Source organism: Somniosus microcephalus, chromosome 5 (assembly GCF_052327205.1).
Source record: "Somniosus microcephalus isolate GS21.2 chromosome 5, FLI_Smic_1.0, whole genome shotgun sequence".
Classification (NCBI taxonomy): Eukaryota; Metazoa; Chordata; class Chondrichthyes; order Squaliformes; family Somniosidae; genus Somniosus; species Somniosus microcephalus.
In genome coordinates, this window is record NC_140991.1 from 36900857 (window position 1) to 36923907 (window position 23051).

A 23051-nucleotide genomic window follows, 5' to 3' on the forward strand; every position below is an offset into this window, starting at 1 on the left:
TCTCTGTACTATATACATCAACTGAAATAATCCTTTATAAATTCAGTCTTTGAGGAGGCTTCCTGATCCTGACTGGATAGCGCCTTTCTCGAGTATCCTGTTCTTGCGGCGGAGTCGATTCTGGCTCATTGTCATTGGTTGGTTCGTCAGCTTCCAATACCACTGCTTCGGAGGTAGACGCAATCTGTACTTCGGGTTTATTACCAGGTGCACATGCTCGTGGTATGGTTTTGGCTTGTTCCTGTGACTCTAGAATCTGGTCAGCATGGCGTCTCACGATGCTCTCTCCAACGTCCACTGTGTACATTAGTGGTCCCTGCTGTGTGCATATCGTTCCTGGCTGCCATTTTTCTGTTTGGTAGTCGCGGGCCAAGACTGGTTGCCCTATCTTGAAGCTCCTGGTTGGCTTCTCATTGATGTGCTGGAATTGCTTATCCTCAACATCTCGTCTTATGTTTGGTTTGAGCAAATCCAGGCGACATCTTAGCGTTCGGTTGAAGAACATTATGGCTGGAGCTTGGTTGGTGACTGCATGTGTCGCATTCCGGTAAGCAAACAAGAAATTATCCACCTTGTGTTGTAGTGGTATGTCGTCGTTATACATCGCCTTTATTGCCTTTTTAAAAGGTCTGAACAAACCTCTCAGCCAATCCATTTGTGGCTGGATGATATGGGGCAGATGTGTAATGTTTCACTCCATTATTCCTCAGAAACCTCCGGAAATCCTCGGACACAAACTGTGGCCCATTGTCGGAGCAAATCTGTTCTGGCAAGCCATTCCTGGCGAAGATGGTCCGTAGGACTGCAATAGTTTTCTCCGTGGTGGTGGAGGACATTTTGATGAACTCTGACCATTTCGAATGGGCGTCCACGGCGATTAGGAACATTGAGTCCATAAATGGACCAGCAAAATCAATGTGTACCCGTTGCCATGGAGATGAGGGCCACTCCCATGGATGTAGCGGAGCCTGTGGTGGAGCGTTTTGGACCTTCTGGCATCCTGTGCATCTCTTGGTCATATCCTTGATTTCTTGATCGATTCCCGGCCACCACACAAACGCCCTGGCTAGGCTCTTCATTTTTACCCCTCCCAGATGACCCTCATGAAGCTCATTGAGCACTCTATCTCTCAACTTGGGTGGAATTACCACTCGGGATCCACACATCAAGGTCCCCCGGCACACTGACAGCTGTTCTCTCCTTGGCGAGAATGCTGGCAACAGTGAGTCACCATGTGCTGGCCATCCCTTCACCGTCAAATCATAGACCCGAGTGTGTGTCAGGTCATTTCGGGTTTCCTTCTCTATACTTGGTTTGTAACAGGTAGACATTCGACTGTGGTCGCATGGAATCTCTCAACAGGGTCCACTGCAGGTGCTTCCTCTACCGTAGGCAATGGTAGGCGCGACAGCCCATCAGCGTTTCCATACTGTTTCGTACCCTTGTACTCTATTTCGTACTGATGTGCCCCTAGAAAGTGTGACCATCTTTGCAGCCGTTGTGCCGTCATCACCGGAACGCCCTTCTTTGGGTTAAAAATGGAGACCAGAGGCTGATGATCAGTCAGTAGGGTGAATTTCTGCCCGTGCAGATAGTGATTGAACTTCTTCACCCCCAACACCAGGCTGAGGGCCTCCGTCAATCTGGGCATAGTTACGCTCGGCTGAGGTTAACGAGCGCGACGCAAAGGCTATTGGCCTCGCTGAACCATCAAGGAATTTGTGTGACAGCACCGCTCCGATGCCGTAGGGAGACGCATCACATGCCAACCAAATCGGTAGTGTTGGATTGTAGTGGGCCAATACTTCTTCTGAAGTGATTAGGCATTTACGTTTCTGAAAGGCACGCTTACACTCCATTTCCATGTTACTCCAGTTTGCAGCAGGGCGTTCAGTGGGTGCAGAATTGTAGATAAATTCGGCAAGAACTTGTGGTAGTAGTTCACCAACCCGAGAAACGACCTCAGTTGCGACACATTTTCCGGTGCTGGAGCCTTGACTACAGCCTCAATCTTGTCTGGCAACTTATGCAACCCTTCCTCATCAATCATGTGACCACAATACGAGATTTGTCTCCTGAAGAACTCGCATTTAGGGCGGTTGGCTCGTAGCCCACATTCCTGCAATCTAGTGAGCACCTGCTCCAGGTTGGCAAAGTGTTCACTGTCATTTTTGCCCGTAACCAGGATGTCGTCCAAATAACACTGGGTCCCCGGGATCCCTTGCAGGACTTGTTCCAGCGCCCTCTGCCAAATAGCCGGGACTGATGCTACCCCGAATACCAGTCGATTGTACTGGTAAAGGCCTTTGTGAGTGTTTATCGCGAGGTATTTCCTAGATGCTTCTTCCACCTCCATCTGTAGATACGCTTGGGCCAGATCAATCTTCGTAAAGCATTTCCCTCCAGATAGTGAGGTGAAAATATCTTCTATCCGTGGAAGTGGATATTGTACTGTGTGCAGGACTGGGTTCACAGTTACCTTGAAGTCCCCACAGATGCGAACCTTCTTCGGCTCCCCAGGCGTGTTGCTCAATGATTTCTTCATTACAGGAACGATGGGTGTGGCCCACTCGCTCCAGTCCACCTTGGACAGCACACCCGAACGCTCCAGACTCTCCAGCTCTGCTTCAACGGCTGGGCGGATCGCGTACGGTACCGGTCTGGCTTTAAAAAATTTTGGGTTTGCGTTATCTTCGATTTTTATCGTTCCTGTTACTCCTTTCAGAGTCCCAAGTCCTTGTTGGAACACCTCTTTCGCGTCAGTTAGAATTTTTGACAGTCGTCCAGCTGTGACATCATCATCCTTTTTGTCAGTCACAGTTAGCGCCTGAATGGAATGCCAATCCAATTGTACTTTTCGGATCCATTCACGTCCCAATAATGGTGGTCCTCCATCTGGTAGTATATATAGATACAGTTTCTGTGTTTCCTTGCCGTTGTATTTAACTGGCACCCTTATTTTCCTCTGGGGTAGACTTTTTGCCCCGTGTATGTCTTCAATACAATGGATGTGTCCTTCAAGGGTATGTGAGAGAATAGCCGCTCATAGTCTCGTCGATTCATGACAGCTTGGGCTGATCCTGTGTCCAATTCCATCTTTACTGGGGACCCTGCTATCATGAGGGTGACCCAAATGGTTCGGTGATCCTCCTTTGCGATCACTTTGTGTAACTTTAGACAACTTAGTCTCCTGCTCCCGGAGTCGTTATCACTCTCCTGATCTTCCGAACTACTGTCTGTCAATTTCTTTACTTTCTTGTACTTTTCCTTAGTAGTTCTTGTAGTGTTGGTTTTCTTTCCCGACCTGCAGACTCTTGCTATGTGTCCCATTTTCCCACATTGCCTGCATAATTTGTCCTTAAACCAGCAGTCCTTCTGATCATTGGTTGTTCTGCCGCAGCGATAGCAATTTTCTGCTCCATACGCCATTTCGTTAGCGCTGTATTCTTGTGGTTTCTGTTGTATTTCCGCAGCTCCCCGTGCTGCTGCTTCGTAGGATACTGCCACGCTGAAAGCCTGTTCTAGCGTCAGGTCCTTTTCCGAAAGTAGTCGTTTCTGGGTTCCTTCACTCTGGAGCCCGCAGACAAACTTATCCCGTAAGGTGTCTGCCAATCCTGCTCTGAACTGGCAGTGCTTCGATAACTTGCGTAGTTCCGCAAGATAGTCAGCATTGCTCTCATCTTTGTGCTGGTTTCTTTAATGGAACTTGAATCTTTCTGCTATCAGCAGCGGTGTAGGGTTTAGGTGTTCCTGTAAGATATTAACAATCTCTTCAAAACTTTTCTCCATTGGTTTAGCTGGAGTAATTAAATTCCGCAATAGGCCGTACGTTCTCGCGCCCATCAAATTTAATAATACCGACGCCTTCTTTCCATCGGCCACCTCATTTGCCTTGCAGTACACTTCAATTCTTTCCACATACGTGGTCCAGTCTTCTACCTCGTTGTCGAAAGCAGTGATACTGCCACTCTTCGGCATTTTGGGTGATTTAAAATGGCACCTCCCGCGCTTTTTCTTCTTCCCCAATGGATTAAAATGGCACCTCCCGCGCTTTTCCTTCTTCCCCAATGGAATAAAATGGCGCCTCCCGCACTTTTCCTTCTTCCACTTGTGCCACACTGCTCCTAGCGTTCTACAGGGTAATGGCGGCGACCCGCGGCTTCGGCGCGTCTCACTTTTCCTTCCCCTCGTTTTATTTTCTCTACGCTGCCCGGTTCTTGAGCACCAACCGCGCCATGCGCTCCACCCTCTCTCTCTCTTTTCCTCCAGACGACGCTGCACGGCCCCTTTGCAGAGCCGCTCGATCGAGCTCGAGCCCGCCGCAGTCCGGAAGGGTCAGCACACTACCTGCTACCAGCACGATTTGCTGGAACACCTTGACTGGGGAGCCAAGCCCAGCTCTCCACAGCCTCCCCTGCAATTCTCCGAACTCCGATGGATCCTTGGGCGGTTGCCCGCGGTCAACGTCCGTTGCTCTGACTTCGACCTCCAAGAAGCTTCTTCTCAGGGAAAGATCCCCGTGAGGTGATGCAGTACTGCAGGAGAGTTCGAACCTGTTCGTCGCCAGTGTAGTGTCCGAGTATCAATAATACACGGACTGCAGGAGAACAATAATAACAGGTATTTACTGAACAGAGGGTAACTTAAGACTGAAGTACAGAAGCCTGCTATGGCTTTATATACAGGTGTGGTCACTGCCAGTACTGCAGTATAAAATCAGTTCTTCTCTTAAAAAGGTACATACACAACAGTTACAGTTTAAACTGGTCTTTCCAGAAAATTCAAGTACGTAAGGGCATATCAATTACTGTAGTGCTGAATATTTTTCATAGTATAAATGGACACAGTATGAAAATTTTACACCAAAATTCTAGCAAAGTTGTCATTGCACGTTAGTATCCGTAGAAAGATAGATGGACATAGAACGCACAGCAATTTCCCTCTTCCAGCATGCTGGAGGAAAAGGGGGCACTATAAAATGACAAATGGGGGAGGGGAAGAGGCAGAGTTATCAAGTTGCAGAGAAAAAAATGTAGAGAAGTAGTAACTTTTCTAAAATTTGTTGCCAAAATATCAGTACTTTCGCAGCACAAACAATTAGAAAGGAGGCATCAGAAAACAAAGAGTTGTTCCACAGCTCATTTACATTCACAGATGAGTTACTTCAACTGTCACAAATTACAAACATTTTCTATCTTTGTCACCCACCCCATAAGTAGGCTAGCCATAGATATATTTTATCAAATAGTTTCATGAGTTATTTAATTAGCTCTTTAAATTCACTTCTTTAAATTCAGCGAGATTCCCTTTCCTATAATAAGTACAATGTCTACTTAGTTTTGTGACAGTTATTGACATAGGTCTCTTTGTTGAAATGCTCATGATCCATTAACCTACTTCGGTGCATTGCAATCGGCGATGATTTAATATTGGATCAGCGCATCTTTCACAACATTTTTTAAAGGTTTTTTTTCAGGGTGTGGGCAATTCTGGCAAGTCAACATTTATTGCACATCCCTAGTTGGCCCAAGGTGGTGGTGACCCGCCTTCTTGCGTAATGATTGATTTTGCTAGGCCACCAAATGGAGTTGCATGTAGGCCAGAACAGTAGGAAGTTCACGTCCCTGAAAAACATTAGTGAATCATTTGGGTTTTTACAACCGAGCAACCTTCATGGCCATTTCTTCCAGTGCCAGTCCTTAAATTACCAGATTTGTTGAATTCAATTTCACAACTTGTCTCGGTGGGATGTGAACTCATGAGTAATACAGCACAAAAGGAGGTCATTCAGCCCATCGAGTCCGTGCCGGCTCTCTGTAGAGCAATCCAGTCAGTCCCATTCCCCCGCTCTATCCCCGTAGCCCTGCAAGTTTATTTCCCTCAAGTGCCTATCCAGTCTCCCCTTGAAAACATTGAGTGTCTCCGCTTCCATCGGCAACGAGTTCCAGGTCCTCACCACTCGCTGTGTAAAAAAGTTTTTCCTCACATCCCCCCTTATCTCTTGCCCAAAACCTTAAATCTGTGTCCCCCTAGTCCTTGTACCATCAACTAGTGGGAACAGCCTTTCTTTGTCTAGCCTATCCAAACCCGTCATAATCTTGTACAACTCTATCAAATCACCCCTCAACCTCCTTTGCTCTAACGAAAACAAATCCAGCTTCTCCAACCTGTCCTTGTAGCTAAGATCCCCCATTCCCGGAACCATTCTGGTAAATCTCCTCTGCACCCTCTCAAGGACCTTCACATCCTTCCTAAAGTGTGGTGACCAGAACTGGACACAATACTCCAGTTGTGGCCTAACCAGCGTTTTGTAAAGGTACAGCATAACTTCTCTACTTTTGTACTCAATACCTCTATTTATGAAGCCCAAGATCCCTGTACCTTTTCTTCTTCTCTTCTTAGGCAGTCCCTCGGAACCGAGGATGACTTGCTTCCACATTAAAATATATATGAGTCTGCAGGTGACTGATGAGTCCAATGCGGGACCTACAGTCTCTATCACAGGTGGGGCAGATGGTGGTTGAAGGGGCGGGTGGGTGGGGTGCTTGGGTTGACGTGCGCTCCTTGTGCTTGGCTTCCGCTTGCTCCCGGCGAAGAGACTCGAGGTGTTCGGCGCCTTCCCGGATGCTTCTCCTCCACTTTGTGCGGTCTTGGGTCAGGGATTCCCAGGTGTCGGTGGGGATGTTCCACTTTTTCAAGGAGGCTTTGAGGGTGTCCTTGAAGCATTTCCTCTGCCCACCTGGGGCTCTCTTGCCGTGCCGGAGCTCCAAGTAGAGCACTTGTTTTGGGAGTCTCGTATCGGGCATGTGGACAATGTGACCTGTCCATCGGAGCCGACTGAGCGTGGTCAAAGCTTCGATGCTGGGGATGTTGGCCTGAGCGAGAACACTGACGTCGGTGCGCCTATCCTGCCAATGGATTTGCAGGATCTTGCGGAGGCAGCGTTGGTGGTACCTCTCCAGTGCTTTGAGGTGCCTGCTGTACATGGTCCATATCTCTGAGGCATACAGCAGGGCGGGTATCACTGCTGCTCTGTAGACCATGAGCTTAGTGCCGGGTTTGAGGTCCTGGTCTTCAAACACTCTCTTCCTCAGGCAACCGAAGGCTGCACTGGCACACTGAAGGCGGTGTTGGACTTAGTCATCGACGCCTGCCCTTGTTGACAGTAGGCTCCCGAGGTATGGAAAGTGGTCCACGTTGTCCAAGGCCTTGTCGTAGATTTTGATAATCGGGGGGCAGTACTATATGGCGGGGGCAGGTTGGTAGAGGACCTTTGTCTTACGGATGTTTAGTGTAAGGCCTATGCTCTCGTACGCTTCGGTGAAGGTGTTGACGATGGTTTGGAGTTCGACCTCCGAGTGAGCGCAGACTCAAGCGTCATCTGCATAATGTAATTCGACGACAGAGGATGGAATGACCTTGGACCTGGACTGGAGGCAACGGAGGTTGAACAGTTTCCTGTTTGTTCTGTAAATTAGCTCCATTCCAGTGGGGAGCTTGCTGAGGGCGAGATGGAGCATTATAGCAAGATCGAGAAGAGCGTTGGTGCGATGACACAGCCTTGCTTGACCCCGGCTCGTACGTGAATTGGGTCTGTGGTGGAACCGTTGGTCAGGATCACGGCTTGCATGTCATCGTGAAGCAGGCGGAGGATGGTGACAAACTTTTGAGGGCAGCCGAATTTGAGGAGGACACTCCATAATCCCTCACGGTTGACAGTGTCAAAGGCCTTTGTGAGATCAAAGAAGGCCATGTACAGCGGTTGGTGCTGTTCCCTGCATTTCTCTTGTAATTGACCTGCGGTGAAGATCATGTCCATTGTGCCCCTTAGTGGGCGGAATCCGCATTGCAACTCTGGGAGGAGCTCTTTGGCCACTGGGAGAAGGCAACTGAGGAGGATTCTTGCGATGACATTCCGTGGCAGACAGCAGGGAAACTGCTCTGTAATTACCGCAATCGGACTTGTCACCTTTCTTGAAGATGGTCACAATTACTGCATCTCTGAGATCCCCTGGCATGCTCTCCTCCTTCCAGATAAGAGAAATGAGTTCATGAATTCGCACCAGTAGTGCTTCTCCTCCATGCTTTAGTGCCTCGGCAGGGATTCCATCTGCTCCTGAGGCCTTGTTGTTCTTCAGTTGTCGGATGGCTTTTTCAACCTCATGCCGGGCTGGGGTTGTGCTGAGATGTTGGCGGGTACCTTTTACCAAACATATTGGAGGGGGGGGGGGGGGGGGGGTGGAGAGAAAGAGAGAGAGAGAAAAAAGAGAGCGAGCCAGAGAGAGAGAGCAAACAGCAGAGCAAGTGAGCGGGCGGCGGCAGGAGAAAGGGCGGGCGGCATGCTTCAACTGTATAAAACACTAGTTAGGCCTCAGCTAGAGTACTAGTATCACTGGATTCCAATGAAGATCATTAGTTAAAACCTACCTCTAGTGCCAGCCATGGCTCAGTGGTAGCACTCTCACCTCAGAGTCATAGTGTTGCAGGTTCAAGTCCCACCCCAGACTTGCGCACAAAAATCTAGGCTGGCACTCCAGTGCCTACTGAGGGAGTGTTGCACTGTCAGAGGTGCCGCCTTTTGGATGAGACGTTAAACAGAGCTCCCCTCTGCCTTCTCAAGTGGACGTAAAAGATCCCACAACACTATTTCGAAGAAGAGCAGGGGACTTCTCCCCGGCGTCCTGGCCAATATTTATCCCTCAAATCAACAACACTAAAATGTTCATCACACTGCTGTTTTTGGAAGCTTGCCGCGTCTCGTACATCGCAACAGCAATTACTTTTTTTTTTTTAGGTACTTAATTGGCTGCAAAGCGCTTTTGGAGGTGGGGAAGGGCACTATATAAATGCAATTTCTATCTCTTTGGTCGCCTGTCCTAATCTTTTGGCTCAAGGTCAATTTTTTGGGCTGATTTTTACTGGGCACCAACACCTCAGGAAGGATATATTGGCCTTGGAGGGAGTGCAACATTGGTATACCAGAATGATATCTGGACTCCAAGGGTTAAATTACAAGGAAAGATTACACAAACTAGGGTTGTATTCCCTAGAGTTTAGAAGGTTATAGGGTGATCTGATCAAAGTTTTCAGGATATTAAAAGGGGAACAGGGAGAGTAGATAGTGAGAAACTGTTTCCACTGGTTGGGGATTCTAGGACTAGGGGACATAGTCTAAAAATTAGAGCCAGACCGTTCAGGAGTGAAATTAGGAAACACTTCTACACACAAAGTGAGGTTATCCACTTTGGTGGCAAAAACAGGAAGGCAGATTATTATCTGAATGGCAATAGATTGGGAGAAGGGGAAGTGCAACGAAACCTGGGTGTCTTTGTGCACCAGTCGCTGAAGGTAAGCATGCAGGTGCAGCAGGTGGTTAAGAAGGCAAATGGTATGTTGGCCTTCGTAGCGAGAGGGTTCGCGTACAGAAACAAGGATGTCTTGCTGCAGTTGTACAGGGCCTTGGTGAGACCACACCTTGAATATTGTGTGCAGTTTTGGTCGCCTTATCTGAGGAAGGATGTTCTTGCCATGGAGGGAGTGCAGCGAAGATTCACCACACTGATACCTGGCATGGCAGAAATGACATATGAGGAGAGACTGGGCTTATACTCACTGGAGTTTAGAAGAATGAGAGGGGATCTCATTTGAAACTTATAAAATTCTAACAGGACTGGACAGACTGGATGCAGGAAGGATGTTCCCGATGGCCGGGGAGTCCGGAACCAGGGGTCACAGTCTAATGATAAGGGGTAAGCCATTTAAGACAGAGACGAGGAGGAATTTCTTCACCCAGAGAGTGGTGAACCTGTGGAATTCTCTACCACAGAAGGCAGTGGAGGCCAATTCATTAAATATATTCAAGGAGTTGGATATATTTCTTAAGCCTAAAGGGATCAAGGGATATGGCGAGAAGGCAGGGACAGGGTACTGAATTTGGATGATCAGCCATGATCTCATTGAATGGCGGAGCAGGCTTGAGGGGCCAAATGGCTGACCCCTGCTCCTATCTTCTATGTAAGTTTGGAACTCTCTTCTGCAAGCGACAACTGATGCTAGATCAATGGTTAATTTTAAATCGGAGATTGATAGCTTTTTGTTAACCAAAGGTATTAAGGGATATGGGCTAAAGGCGGGTATATGGAGTCAGCCATGATCGCATTGAATGGCAGAACAGGCTGGAGGGGCTGAATGGCCTACTCCCCCGCTCCTATGTTTTGTACTGATGCCGTGAAGCGCCTGGGGACGTTTCTTTACCACAGCAATAGCGCTCTCTCTCGAAAAGCAAGTGGTTGCGGCCAGTCCCGGTGCAGCGACACCTGCAGCCCCCTCACTCACCTCCACAGTACAAGTGCGGCTCCTTCTTCCCTCGCACCTGGGCACCCAGCGCCAGCAGCGCCGCCAGCGCCACGCCCCAACACCGCCGCGAGCCCATGGCCGACCGTCTTCACACGAGAAGGCGGGGGATTGACGTGTCCGGAGCCCTGAGTAACCGCCGACCGGCTCGCCGACACCAGTAGAGTGCGGGAGGGGAAAGTTTCTCGCCAGTTAAAAGTTGCGTAAAGCGAAGTCCAGGCCGCTTGAACTAATCTGATTTGGAATCCGATATTAATATTTAAATGGCCGTATCGATGTACTTTACATCCACTAACACGCACACAGGTCCGAGGAGGGTAAAGTACCGAGAGGCCGGCTCTTGACCGAGCGCCCCGCCCCCTTATCCCCGGCACGCCCCCTTTATCCTTCACGTGCCGCTTGCGAGCGTTGCCACGTCGAACACAGGGAAGCCACACGTCAGACATACACACACACGTCACGACATTCGCTCTCTCAGCCAGTGGCCAATCGCCACATACCCGCGCAGCAGACGGCTGACTGACAGGTAACCAATGAGAAGCAGGAATGAGGTGGGGCAGGGCGACAGCCCAGAGCATGGGAGTAAAGTTGCCACATGTTGCTCTTTTGATTAAACCAATCGACTGTAAATTAATAAAACTTTAAATAAAACTTCACAAATTTAAATTTAAATTGTATTGGCCGGGGTGATGAGACACTCCAGTCCCCGCGGCGCCCACCTGTCGCGGAAGGCCTCAAGCGCGTCGGCGGACACCGCGTGCTCCATCTTCAGGGCCACCTGGGCGCGAACATAGCAGTGGAAGAGAGGCAGGCAATCGGGCAGAACGAACCCCTCGACCGCTCGCTGTCTGGACCTATTAATTTTGGCCAGGCCCAGGAGCAGTCCTACGAGGAGGTCCTCCGACTTGCCCGCTCCCCCAACCCCCTGCACCGGGTGTCGACATGTTGTTGTGGAGTAATGCTCTCTCTGCAAATGAGGGAACTGTCACATTGTTTTCGTTGCAGTACTTTTTTTCACTCCACTGTATTTGGATTCAAAAAATTTTTAAACATTGAAATTTGTTGCATTTGATTTTGGGGGACTCATTTTACTCTGTGGATTATGTTTAGGTTGTTTTCACAGTCTTGCTTATTGCAAATAATTGGCTCAGCAAGGGGTTGTTCTCCTTTAGAGCAGGGAAGGTTAAGAGGCGAATTGATCATGAAGGGTTTTGAAAGAGTAAATAAGGAGAAACTGTTTCCAGTGGTAGAAGGGTCAGTAACCAGAGGACACAGATTTAAGGTTATTATGAAATAACAACAGAAAACGCTGGAAACACTCAGCAGGCCAGGCAGCATCCGTGGAGAGAGAAACAGAGTTAACATTTCAGGTCTGGGACCCTTCATCAGAACTGGAAAAAGCTGGAGATGTAACAGATGTTAAGCAGGTGCAGAGACAGGGTGGTGGGAGGGGAGGAAGGAATTGAAGGAACATACTGTGCTTATGTAAGAGGCAGGAAAGATAAAATGTTGCAAATGGGAATGGCAAAATCATACAGCATGAAAAATGGGGGCAAGGGTTATAGTTTGAAATTGTTGAACTCAATGTTGAGTCCAGAAGGCTGTAAAGTGCCTAATCGAAAGATGAGGTGCTGTTCCTCAAGCTTACGTTGAACTTCATTGGAACAATGTAAGAGGCCGAGGACAGACATCAGAGTGGGAGTGGAGCGGTGAATTAAAGTGACAGGTGACCGGAAGCTCAGGGTCACCCTTACGGACTGAACGGAGGTGTTCCGTAAAGCGGTCGCCCAATCTGCGTTTGGTCTCCCCAATGTAGAGGAGACCGCATCGTGAGCAGCGAATACAGTATACTAAATTGCAAGAAGCACAAGTAAGATTTAAGGTTATTGGCAAAAGAACCAGAGACGACTTGAGGAAAACATTTTTTTACACAACGAGTTGTTGTGATCTGGAATACACTGCATTGGGTGGTGGAAGCAGGTTCAATAGCAGTATTCAAAAGAGAATTAAATAAATAATTTTAGGAGTTTTTTTTACAGTGGTACGGGGAAGAGCAGGGGAGTGGGACTAATTAGATAGCTCTACCTAAGAGTTGGCACAGGCACGGTGGGCTGAATGGCCACCTCCTGTGCTGTATCATTCTATGTTTTGCAGACAAAGTAACGGTGAGGCTAATGACGTTGCTGTTATTTATGCACAAATGGTACAGCAACTTCAGGTGAGGAGCAGATGCACAGTTAAACTTAAATATCCAGAGGTTGCTGTCCAAGTTGCGCGGCTCTTGGTGCAGTAGATATGAACTAAACTCGTTACAGAAAGTTAAGTCTTTTCCATTCCAGTCTAAGTACCCATTTAATGATGTGACAAGTGTGAATTACTGCCAATCACCCTCTCTGGCACTGAAAATTAACTATTAAAAGTGTGGAGTCTCATTGTTTCAGGAATTAGTTGTTGGAGATTTTTAAAATGTGAAAACATTTAAATTTTCTTTACTTTTACGCTCTGTCTCCTCTCTCAATCCAATCTTTCTTTCCCTCTCTATTTTTCTTTCTGTGCTTGATTTGGTATTGAATTCACCCACTCTACACTTCCTTCTCAGTCCTTGCGCTGTTAATTTCACAATCCTTCAATCTTATTGGTTAAGGAGATATACATTTGCTTGCCCTGTTCGCTCAGGTCACAGATGCCCGATTTCCCTCATTGTGACATTTTCAGCTCGCACTTCCAGCAGCTTGCCACACAAAACAGTTATAAACCTAAACTTGCAACCTAACGACAGATGCTGGTAGATGCCATGCTACAGCAAAATTTGGCCCAATATTTCATGAAACATAAAAACAGACTGTAAAAGCTTCCATAGGTATGTAAAAAGGAAAAGATTAGCGAAAGTAAACATGGGTCCCTTACAGGCTGAGACAATAGAAATTATAATTGGGAATAAGGAAATGGCAGAGAAATTAAACAGATACTTTGTGACTCTCTTCACAGAAGAAGACACAAAAAACCTCCCGGAAATAGTGGAGAACCAAGGGTCTAACGAGAATGAGGAACTGAATAAAATTAGTATTAGTAAAAAAAAGTACTGGAGAAATTAATGGGACTGAAAGCTGATAAATCCCCGGGATCTAATAGCCTAGATCCTAGGGTTTTAAAAGAGGTGGCTATAGAGATAGTGGATGCATTGTCATTGGGGAACCGCGACACTGCAGGACATACTCACTAGAAGGAGACACTGCGAGGACGAGGCCCAGGAGCGAGGACAGGACCCAGGAGCGAGGTTGAGGCCCAGGAGCGAGGTCGGGACCCAGGAGCAAGGTCAGGATCCAGGAACGAGGTCAAGGCCCAGGAGCGAGGACAAGGCCCAGGAGCGAGGACAAGGCCCAGGAGCGATTTCAGGATCCAGGAGCGAGGAGTCGGACGGGGCCCAAGAGCGAGGTCGAGGCCCAGGAGTGGCGCAGCATGGACCAGCAGCGGGGTCGGGAGGACCACAGTGCAGCCTATGAAACCCAGGCAGAGAGGACCTGTGGGAAGGAGGGAGGAAGACAGGAGGAGTATGTTTGTGTGAGTGTGCTAGGCCAAGGTAGCAGAGCCTGGTCTCCAATCGCCTTCGATCCCCTTGCCATTGGACCAAGACCTTGCTTTGTCAAGCCCGTGTGGTAGCTGGTGTGCAATGGCCACTCCATGTTAAAAGAATTCACGCACAGGCATCTTCCACCCTTAAAAATGAAGTTCAGGACCTGGAACGGCAGGACCCTCATGGACAACCCCAACAGCGACAGACCGGAACACCATACTGCTACCACCATCTGCCCCACCTGCGACAGAGACTGTAGGTCCCTCATTGGACTCATCAGTCACCTGAGAACTAATTTTTAGCGTGGAAGCAAGTCATCCTCGGTTCTGAGGGACTGCCTAAGAAGAGAAGAATCGGGGAACTACTGACCAGTTAGCCTGACATCAGTAGTAGGGAGAATGCTAAAATCTATTTTTAAGGATGTGGTAACAGGACACTTAGAAAATAATAATAGGATTGGGCAGAGTCAACACAGATTTATGAAAGGGACATCATGTTTGATGAATCTGATAGAGTTTTTTGAGGTTGTAACTAGCAGAATAGATAAGGAGGAACCAGTGGATGGGGTGTATTTGGATTTTTACAAAGCATTCGATAAGGTGCCACACAAGAGGTTATTAAACAAAATTAGGGCTCATGGGATTGGGGGTAATATACTAGCATGGATTGAGGATTGGTTAACGGACAGAAAACAGAGAGTAGGAATAAACGGGTCATTTGCACGTTGGCGGGCTGTAACTAGTGGGGTACCGCAATGATCAGTGCTTGGGCCTCAGCTATTCATAATCTACATTCATGGTCCATCTCCGACTCTTCCCTTCCCTTCCTCGACTTCTCCGTCTCCATCTCTGGGGCTAGGTTATTGACCAACATTCACTACAAGCCCACTGACTCCCACAGCTACCTGGACTACACTTCCTCCCACCCCGCCTCCTGTAAGGACTCTATTCCATTCTCCTAGTTTGTCCGTCTCCGCCGCATCTGCTCCGACAATGCCACCTTCCACACCAGTGCTTCCGACATGTCTTCCTTTTTCCTCAACAGAGGATCCCCCTCTACCGTGGTTGACACGGCCCTCGACTGCATCCGTTCTATCTCCCGCACTTCTGCCCTCACCCCTGCCCCTCCCTCACGGAACCACGATAGGGTTCCCCTTGTCCTCGCCTTTCACCCCACCAGCCTCCACATTCAACGGATCATCCTCCGCCATTTCCGCCACCTCCAATGTGATCCCACCAAACGCATCTTCCCCTCCCCTTTCAGCATTCCGTAGGGACCGCTCCCTCCGAGACACCCTAGTCCACTCCTCTATCACCCCCAGCACCCCTTCCCGTGCAAGCGCAGGAGATGCAACACCTGCCCCTATACCTCCCCCCTTCCCACTGTCCAGGGCCCCAAACACCCCTTCCAGGTGAAACAGCAATTTACTTGTACTTCTTGCAATCTAGTATACTGTATTCGCTGCTCACGATGTGGTCTCCTCTACACTGGGGAGACCAAACGCCGATTGGGTGACCGCTTTGCAGAAAACCACCGTTCAGTCCGTAAGGGTGACCCCGAGCTTCCAGTCGCCTGTCATTTCAATTCACCGTTCCATTCCCACTCAGACCTCACCGTCTGCGGCCTCTTGCATTGTTTCACGGAAGCTTAGCGTAAACTCGAGGAACAGCACCTCATCTTCCGATTAGGCACTTTACAGCCTTCTGGACTCAATATCGAGTTCAACAACTTCAGATCATCACCCCGGCCCCTATTATATTTTTATATTTTTATCCACACTTTTGGTTTGTGCCTTTTCCTTGTTTTTCTCTCTCTCCCACACGGCAGCTGTCTCTCACTCTGCCAGCGCATTTTACACTTCATCTAGAGCCATTGTTTGTGTCTTTACCTGACCTATTACCATCTCGTCTCACCTTGAATATCTTTTAATGTCTCCTCTTTCATCCCCTCCCCCATTTCCCAGCCCCCAAACTGCCTTTTAATCTGTTTCATTTCCTGCCTTTTTTTCTCAGTTCTGTAGAAGGGTTTCGACCCGAAACATTGACTCTGTTTCTCTCTCCACGGATGTTGCCTGGCCTCCTGAGTTTTTCCAGCGTTTTCTGTTGTTATTTTGTAATATATCCAAGTTTGCTGATGATACAAAGATGGGTGGGAATGTAAGTTGTGAGGAGGATGCAAGGAGGCTTCAAGGGGATATAGACAGGCTAAGTGAGTGGGCAAGAATATGGCAAATGGAATATAATGTGGAGAAATGTGAAGTTATCCACTTTGGTAGGAAAAATAGAAAAGCAGAGTATTTTTTAAATTGTGAGAGATTGGGAAATATTGGTGCTCAGAGGGACCTGGTTGTCCTTGTACAAAAATCACTGAAAATTAACATGCAGGTACAATAAGCAATTAGGAAAGCAAATGGTATGTTGGCCTTTATTACAAGAGGATTTGAGTATAAGAGTAAAGACGTCTTAATGCAATTATATAGGGCCCTGGTGAGACCACACCTGGAGTTTTGTGTACAGTTTTGGTCTCCTTACCTAAGGAAGGATATACTTGCCATAGAGGGAATGCAATGAAGGTTCACCAGACTGATTCCTGGGATGGGGGGGATTGTCCTATGAAGAGAGATTGAGTAGACTAGGCCTATATTCTCTAGAGTTTAGAAGAACGAGAGGTGATTTCATTGAAACATACAAAATTCTTACATTGCTTGACAGGGTAGATGCAGGGAGGATGTTTCCCCTGGCTGGGGAGTCTAGAACAAGGGATCGCAGTCTCAGAATAAGAGGTCGGCCATTTAGGACTGAGATGAGGAGAAATTTCTTCACTCAGAGGGTGGTGAATCTTTGGAATTCTCTACCCCAGAGGGCTGTAGAGGCTCCATCTTTGAATATATTCAAGACAGAGATCGATAGATTTTTGGATATTAAGGGAATCAAGGGATATGGAGATAGTGCAGGAAAGTGGAGATGAGGTAGAAGATCAGCCATGATCTTATTGAATGGTGGAGCAGACTCAAAGGGCCGAATGGCCGACTCCTGCTCCTATTTCTTAAGTTATTATGAATCTGCAGTTGCAGTGTCCTCTTACAGCACAGAGGAACATTGCAGTGAAACAGAAGTAAAATTGAACAAAGGAATCTTTGAAGAGAATGCCTGTTAGAATTTGACATTCCTGGTCTGAATCTCTCTCTACATATTGGGTGTGAATCTCCGTGGGGTGTTGTCCCACTTATCTGCCATAACTTTAGCAGAAGAGTCACGGCAGCCCCAGAAAAATGGTGCAATTCAGGATTCACAGTGTTTGCACCATTTTTCTGGTGTTTGCATGGATCTTCTGGCAAAGTTACAGCGGACGAGCGGGAGCACCCCCACATAAATTCCTGTTTTTAAAGGATAGAGTAAGAATTCCTTCTTCTTTAATTTACCTTTCTCCTCTTAATTCCCAGTTGGGTTTCCCCAGCCATACACACCATCTTCAGCTGAGACGGTGGACACGGATCTTCCAATATTGCTCTGAAGCCAGCCACTAGGACATATCAGCAGCCTGTGTCTGAGATCAGGGCTTCAGTTAGTGGAGGATCACCAGGTGCTACTACTGCATTTCATGCACTGGTAACTTGTGATTCATTTTATTCTTAATATAATTTGCAACTTCATTTTCTTTTCTCTGAAGTGCTATTGTGTTTTTTGTGTTCATTAAACCAGATTAGTTTAAAGCTGACATAATCCATTGCAGATGTCCTAAAATTAGGATCCAAGCCCGAGATGAAGAAAGCAAGTTTCAGGAATGGATCAGAAGGAAAGCCTGAGGCACCTGAGAATGGGACCGGATTCCTTGTGGGGAAAATTGGCAGAGATATTGGAGATGGAATGGGTGAATTTATTGGTAAATTTTGTAATTGTTTCACACGTTAAAATTTTAATTGTTGTCTACGTAATGGAATGGCTGGGGAACCAAGAGCCACTGGTCAAAGGAGTTTGAAACTAATGATGTGGTTGGTTGATTTTGTGGCGGCTGCGAGTTGTTCATTGATAGCTCTGTAGTCAATAACATGTTTATCAGATAATGCAGTAAAATTGTTTTAATAGATAGTGGCATCTGGTCAGTCAAGTGGAAATTTAAGTCAGTCAGCATGGTTTGTTTAACCAATTGTGATTTGTGAATTTGTGATTCACTTTTTTTTTGTCAGTGAGGCTGTGATTTGGCCTTGGAGCAGGTACAGCACAGATTCAGAAGAATGAGACCAGGGCTAAAAGGCTTAAATTATGAGGACAGGTAGCATAGACTAGGCTTGTATTCTCTTGAGTATAGAAGATTAAGGAGTGATATAATTGAGGCGTTTAAGATGATTAAAGGATTTCATAGGTGTTAAATCTGTGAGTTGTTCAAGTAATTAATACTCAGACTTAATCAGTAACAATAAAACAGGTCTTTACTGGTTAGAGGTAGGGACTATACATAGGTGTTTACTTCATGCCCACAGGCGGGAACTGAGGGGAGATCAGTACCCACAGTACTATTTATACCCCTATGGCCAGGAGTGGTACTGCGTATCACTACGCCCAACAAGTAGTGCAGTCCTGTCCATAGGTTCAAAGTAGCACACATATTACATACACAACATTCCTCCCTTCCTAGCTTTACAGTCATCTCCCCATTTAACATAACGTAATAACATATATACATATATAACTTCAGGTTTACATAACAGAATAACATAGATACATAGATAACTTCATGTCAAAACAGATCACAGATTCAGTCTCTGCGGAAAACAGTTCACAGATTCAATCTCTGTGGTGGAGTCGGTTCACGTTGCTGGAGTGACTCATTCAATAGTCCTTCCATGGATTTAACAGTTTGAACTTCCGAACTGAATTGGCTCCGTTCGGAGGGACCACGTGTGTGATCTGGTAGAGGTAATAATGGTTCAGATGGGTCATCTTCTGTTTCGACTTTTCCTTTTCTGCTTCTTGGAGACTCTCTGGGCTCCACTGTCAGCTGCCAGCTGCATGCGCAGTTCCTCCTTCTCTCCCTCCTTTTTCCGTAGTAGAGCCACCTTCTCCCGATGTTCCGTAGACTTTCGGTGCTCCTCCATGATTTCTGTATGGTGGGAGTCGAAGTTACAAGTTGGGCAGGACAGGACATCGTAATATTCGGTGTCGTCCTGATCTAGGCCAGCGAGAGGGTCTTCCATTTCCTCCATACCCAGCTGGGCGTTAGCCAGCTTTTGTTCCAAGTCCAGACATCTTTCCTGAAGAGACTTCTTCATGCGTACCTCTTCATCCAGCTTTTTCTGGGCTTTCAGCAAGTCGTTTACTAATGACCTCATTTGAGATTTTACTGCTTCAACTTCTTTTGGAGATTGATTGATCGGACTATTCAATCCCTCTACTGGAGCAGCTGTTTCAGCGGTCTGTTGTTCTACGTTGACGTGAGTCAGCGTACTTTTGGCATCCAAGGGCTGCTCTGTTGCAGTCATCTCAGTCTGTGTTGCCACCTCAGCTCTTCCAATAACCTTTGAGAGCTCCGAACCCCTTTCGTTTGAATATTGAAGTTCGTGTTCAAGTTTTTCCCATTTCAGAGTCCTGTCCTTCAGCATATGCAGGAGTTGGCTGACCGTTAACTCCTCTGACGTCAGACGTTTTGTGTGCTCCTGCTCCATTTTCTCCATCAGCTGCTTCTGTTGTCTTTCCAGATTCTCCAACTCTATATCAAAGAACTCTTTCGTTGCATTCAACTCTTGCTCACAACGGCGAAGCATTTGTTCTAATTGCTGTTGTAGTTTGAAATGGAGTTGAGTTCGAGCCCGGTGTCCCTCAGAAATGGGCACATCAGTCGACTTGCCAGACTCAGAATCCACAGTTAAACTATGTTGTTGTTGCTCAGTGGAATTCTGTGCTGAAACTTTGTCTTTTGCACCTGAGTTGGGCTTACCATCATCCGTTCCAGAGTCTGGGCCGACTATCTTCACCGAGTTCTCACTCGTTATTGTTTGTAGGAAATGCCAGTCCATATTCATTTTCCTAATCCACTCCCGTCCTAGTAGTGGAGGACCTCCTTCAGATATCACATATAAGTCCATTATTTGACTGTCTTCGCCCTTGTGGACCACTGCAACCTCTATTTTCCCAATGGGGTACACTCTTTGCCCCGTGTATGTTTCCAATATAATCCCCGTATCCTGTAGGGGAATATGTTGGAATAACTTTCCGTAATCTTTCTTATTTATGACCGTCAATGCCGATCCAGTGTCCAATTCCAGTTTTACTTGGACTCCTTCTATCTGAAGAGTGACCCAAATTGTCTGGAGGTCTGCACCCTTACCAGCGTTGAGTACTCTTAAGCTAGCCAGTTCATTACTGCTAGCGTCTGAATCGGACTCCTGTTCGGTCACCTTGTGTACCTTTGCGTATTTTCCTTGCGGTGACTTCTTGTTGCTGGTCTTCTTCGCTGACCTGCATACTCTAGCTATATGTCCAAGCCTACCACAAGTTCTACATTCTTGGTTTTTAAACCAACACTGGTTCTCATCATGCGTTGTCTTTCCACAACGATAACATTTGCCAGAACTCGCACCCAATTTGTGTGCACTGAGCTCCGGTGACCGTAGCTGCATTACTGCCGTGCCTCTCGCTGCGGCTTCGTGTGCTGCTGCCATAGTGACCGCCTTCTCAAGCGTCAGCTCATTCTCCTCGAGCAGTCGCTTTTGTGTATCCTGTTTAAATAAACCACACACAAATTTGTCTCGAAGTGCCTCTGTCAGTCCCGTTCCAAACTGGCAATATTTCGCTAATTTACGCAATTCCAGCAAATAATCAGCATTGCTTTCATGCTGTAGCTGCCTTCTGTCGTAAAATTTAAATCGTTCCGCTAGCATCAGCGGCGTGGGGTTTAGATGATCTTTCAGGACAGTAACAATCTCATCGAACGTCTTATCCGCCGGTTCATCTGGTGATAACAGGTGTTTCAATTGCCCGTATGTCTTCGCACCCATTAAATTTAATAATGTTAGTGCTTTATCAGCCTCATGAATTTTATTGGCCTTACAATAATTTTTAACTCGTTCAACATATATGGCCCAATCTTCGATGTCACTATCAAAGTTGCTAATATTCCCGTGTTTAGGCATTGTAGTACTTTATCAGATTTGCAATTTCTCAGATTTTTTTTTTTTTTACTGCTATCCAAGATGGCGGCTTCCCGCTCTTGCCGTCGTCCTCCGCCCACAAAATGGCGGTTTTCCCGCGCTTGGCGGTCTTCACCCGTCCCCCAACGCCGTCTCCCTTCAGCCCCCGAGTGCGGCCCTTATCTTCGCCGCGATCGCCCGAGTGCGGCCCTTATCAGCGGATGCGATCGCTGGATCGCGAAGCGGCTCTCGGCTCTTATCAGGAAATGCGATCGCTCTGTTGAAACGCCTCCCGCTCGAAGCGGCTCTCGCGCCCTATTCCTCCAGCTCCCCCAGCCCCGTTCGTGCGGCCAACGCGGTCGACTGCCTGTCGCGTCGCTGCCCGGCTCAGACAACGGCTTACCCACCACCAAGCTGGAGAAGAAGCTGACGGTCGCCGATGGAGGCTCCGAGGTCAGCGTGTCTTCCAGTGGGGTGGAGAGGGTGGAAACCTCTCTGCAACGTCCTGGCTGTGGACGAAGCTGCCGTGGAGTGACTGCCGCAGGGTCCGAATCAGACTCGTCGCCAGTGTTAAATCTGTGAGTTGTTCAAGTAATTAATACTCAGACTTAATCAGTAACAATAAAACAGGTCTTTACTGGTTAGAGGTAGGGACTATACATAGGTCTTTACTTCATGCCCACAGGCGGGAACTGAGGGGAGATCAGTACCCACAGTACTATTTATACCCCTATGGCCAGGAGTGGTACTGCGTATCACTACGCCCAACAAGTAGTGCAGTCCTGTCCATAGGTTCAAAGTAGCACACATATTACATACACAACAATAGGGTCGATAGAGAGAAACTATTTCCTCTGGTGGGGGGAGTCCAGAACAAGGTCCATAACCTTAAAATTAGAGCTAGGCCGTTCAGGGGTGATGTCAGGAAGCACTTCTTCACACACAGGGTAGTGGAAATCTGGAACTCTTTTCCCGCACCGCCCACCCCCCTCCCCCCCCAACGGAGCCAAAGGCATAGATGGAGTAAATATACAGATCAGCCATGATCTAACTGAATGGTGGAACAGATTCGAGAGGCTGAATGCCCTACTCCTGTTCCTATGTTCCCATGACAATGAAGCAGTTTTCTCTATGGTATATTGTATTTCCCTTCTTTTTTGGTACAGTACATTTAGCTTTAAAACCAGATTTGAAACCCTTAATACCCTTGCCGAACAAAAATATCGCAATCTGTTTTGGTATTTTCAATTGGCCTACCTTCAACAGCTTTTCTTTTGTGGGAGTCGGGTGGAGAACCAGGTTCAATTAAAGTAATGATCCAGTCTGGCTAATGCAGATCAGGACAGGAAAGAGGTAAACGTCCCGATTTTAACCCAGAACGGAAGGGGACATGCAGGAGGTGGGTGGTGGGTGATGGTTGGTGGTGGTAGGGCGGCAGCAAGCGTCTGTGACATTTCTGGTAAGTGACACATGCAATTTTAACATCCGGGCCTTATTTAAATTTGATGGCCGTCTTGCCCTCTTGATGACACGCAGAATCCGGCAGCCTACCCACATGACGCACACGATTTCTGGCATGACTCCTGAGGCCTACTTCAGAGAATCATAGAAACTTACAACAGAGAAGGAGGCCATTTGGCCCATTGTGTCTGTGCCGGCCGAAAAAGAGCCATCCACCCACCATTGGCCAGGACACCGGGAGTTATCCCCGGTGTCCTGGCCAATATTCATCCCTCAATCAACATCACTAAAACAGATTATCTGGTCATTATCACATTGCTGTTTGTGGGACCTTGCTGTGCGCAAATTGGCTGCCGCGTTTCCCACATTACAACAGTGGCTCCACTTCAAAAGTACTTCATTGGCTGTAAAGCGCTTTGAGACATCCGGTGGTTGTGAAAGGCACTATATAAATGCAAGTCTTTCTTTCTTTCTAATCCCGCTTTCCATCTCTTTGTCCGTAGCCTTGTAGGTTACAGCACTTCAAGTGCATATCCA

General features: G+C 47.4%; 1 protein-coding gene across 4 annotated transcripts in view; it reads right to left on the bottom strand.

Moving 5' to 3' along the window:
- The window catches only part of LOC147116998 (protein canopy homolog 1-like), a 101943-nt gene extending 91390 nt beyond the window's left edge, over positions 1–10553 (bottom strand). For all 4 annotated transcript variants that reach the window (XM_085987525.1, XM_085987526.1, XM_085987523.1 and 1 more), the window contains exon 1: positions 10336–10553. In XM_085987525.1, the coding sequence (XP_085843651.1) occupies positions 10336–10432 (97 nt within the window). In that variant the 5' untranslated portion in view covers positions 10433–10553. The remainder of the gene's footprint in view (positions 1–10335) is intronic.
- Positions 10554–23051: the final 12498 nt, after the last annotated feature.